General features: G+C 33.5%; 1 protein-coding gene across 1 annotated transcript in view; it reads right to left on the reverse strand.

Moving 5' to 3' along the window:
- Positions 1–2,500, reverse strand: part of LOC119598943 — a gene marked incomplete at its 5' end in the record, with an annotated part of 6,368 nt that overhangs the window by 1,637 nt on the left and 2,231 nt on the right. Inside the window, 2 exon segments of the mRNA XM_037948654.1 lie at positions 210–379; positions 2,341–2,500. The exon segment at positions 2,341–2,500 is cut by the window's right edge and continues 15 nt beyond it. Of these exon segments, the coding sequence (XP_037804582.1) occupies positions 210–379; positions 2,341–2,500 (330 nt within the window).

Raw genomic sequence — 2,500 nt, forward strand, 5'->3', positions numbered from 1 at the left:
AAGAACCCACCTGAATACCAAGGAACCCACCAATTTACCAAGAACCCACCAAAATACCGAGAACCCACCATTATACCAAAAATCCACACACACACACAAAAAATATATATATCAAGAACCCACCAATATACCAAAACTCCACCCAAATACAAAAGAAAAAGTAAAGAAAAGAAAAGAAAGAAAAAAAAAAAAGTATATCAAGAACCCACCTGCCCACGGAGGCGACCACTTCTCCGATAGGACCTGCAGAAGCGGCTTCTTCGGCTCCTTCGCAAAGAAACCTTCTGGCGCATTCGGCGTCCTGTGCAGCCAGAGTGTTGAGGAAACCGCGGAGGAGGCTGTAGCAGGCTGAAGTGGCCTGCTGGATTTCGTCCTGGCTCTGGGGCCCGCGAGAGATGTGTTACTTTGTTCTGGTTCGTTTGTCATTTGTTATTTTGTTCTGGTTCGTTATTATCATCATCATTACTGTCATAATTCTTATCATTATTATCATTATTATTGCAGGTGTTGTTTTCGTCAGCATTATCACTAATTATTAGTATTGCTATTATTATTATTATCATAACCATTAATATCTCTATTATTATTATCATTATCTTAACAATTAATGTTATTATTGTTCTTATCATTGTCATTACTATTGCTGTTATCATTATCATCATTAGTATTATCATTACCATGTGTCATTTAAACTGGCATTACAAAATTATTCACAGAATTATCTACGGAGAAAACACTCCCGTTTTCAGTATATCAAGATAAACGTGTATCGTGCAAAAGAACGAGGCCATGATATACGTTTTGTGTGGATTCCATCGCATGTTGGAATCCCTAGGCATGATTATGCTGATCGCCTGGCAAAGTCAGCGTGTGACAAGCATAGTGTGGATATAGATCTTGGGGTACCTATTTCTAGAAAGCTGTAGCATAAAGCACTATGACCGGTTTAGGCAAGATTCATTCACCTATGGTTTATGTAAAACAAGAACAAGACAGTGTGATATTGTGACCGCAAGAATCACGCTTGGATATAGATTGTATTGGCAGGTCAGTACAGTTTGTAATATCGAAGAAACTAAGTGTAAACTATGTAATGAAGAATATAAGCGAACACTTGTACATTATGTCTCAAAGTGCCATGTGTTACAGCCTTCCAGACCACCTAGCATGAGGTACGGAGAACTATGTAACTATTTCATATCCTCTGATGTCTTCGAAGATATACTTATGTTGTATCCTAAATTTGGAATGTAGCATCACATGACTGCATATCAAATGTAGCAATGCCTTTCCACGCCCAAGCTGTACGCCGGCGTGGCAGATGAGTAGATAAACGACTGTGTAATTGTTCCTTTCCTTAATTGATATAGTACTTATCATAATAATGTTATAGCCTAAAATTGAAATGCAATACCATTATATGTTATAACCATGCATCTAATGTACCACAGCTTGGCCACGCCTGTGCAGTTAGCCAGGGTGGTAAATAAAGGACTAAACTAAACTAATTGTTGTCATTTTTCTTATCATTTTGCTATCGTCATTATTACCATATTAATTGTATATTTATTTTTGTTATTGTTATTATTATCATTATTATTATTGTAATTACCACTATTATTATCATAATTATTATTATCATTATCATCGTTATTTTTATTATTACAACTACCCTAATCATCATTACTATTGTCATCATCATCAACATCATTATTGTTATTGTTATTATAATTATTATTATTATTATAATCATCAATATTATTATTATCATTATTCCTTTTTTATCATTATTATTGTTATAATTATCACAATCATTACGGTCATTATTACTACTGTTATCATCATTATTATTATCTTCATTCATTACCTATCATCATCACTATTCATCACCATCATCAGAGCCATTATAATCACTATTCTTATTACTATTTTTATCACCACCAATCTTGTACCTAACACTCAATATCATTACTATAGTATGTTCACCATCATTATACAATCATTATTATTACAGTTATTATTGTTATCATTAGTATAATATATAATCATTATTATTAATAGCAGTAGTAGTAATTATTGTCACCACTATCAGTACCCGTATTGTTATTGTTGTTATTATTATTATTATTATTATCATTATCATTAATTATTATTATCATTATTATTATTATTATTATCACTAATAATATTAATAATAAAATAAACAATAAATAATAAAATTATCACTATTATTACCATCATCATCATTATCATCATCACCACCGTCATTAAAATTATCATTCATCGTAACTGTCATTATCATTACTATTTTTATTATCATCATCGTTACCAATCCCTTACCTGACACTCGGCTTTGAGATTAACGTCCTCCTCCATTCCTCGAGTGTCTCGTTTCTTCCTCCTGTTTCCTTGCAGCTCGAGGATGAGGTCGAGCAGAGCCAAGAGGAAGGCCAGGAATCCGAACACGCTGAACGAGTCGGAACACCCTCCGTATCCTCCC

The sequence above is a fragment of the Penaeus monodon genome, chromosome 42 (assembly GCF_015228065.2).
Source record: "Penaeus monodon isolate SGIC_2016 chromosome 42, NSTDA_Pmon_1, whole genome shotgun sequence".
Taxonomy (NCBI): Eukaryota; Metazoa; Arthropoda; class Malacostraca; order Decapoda; family Penaeidae; genus Penaeus; species Penaeus monodon.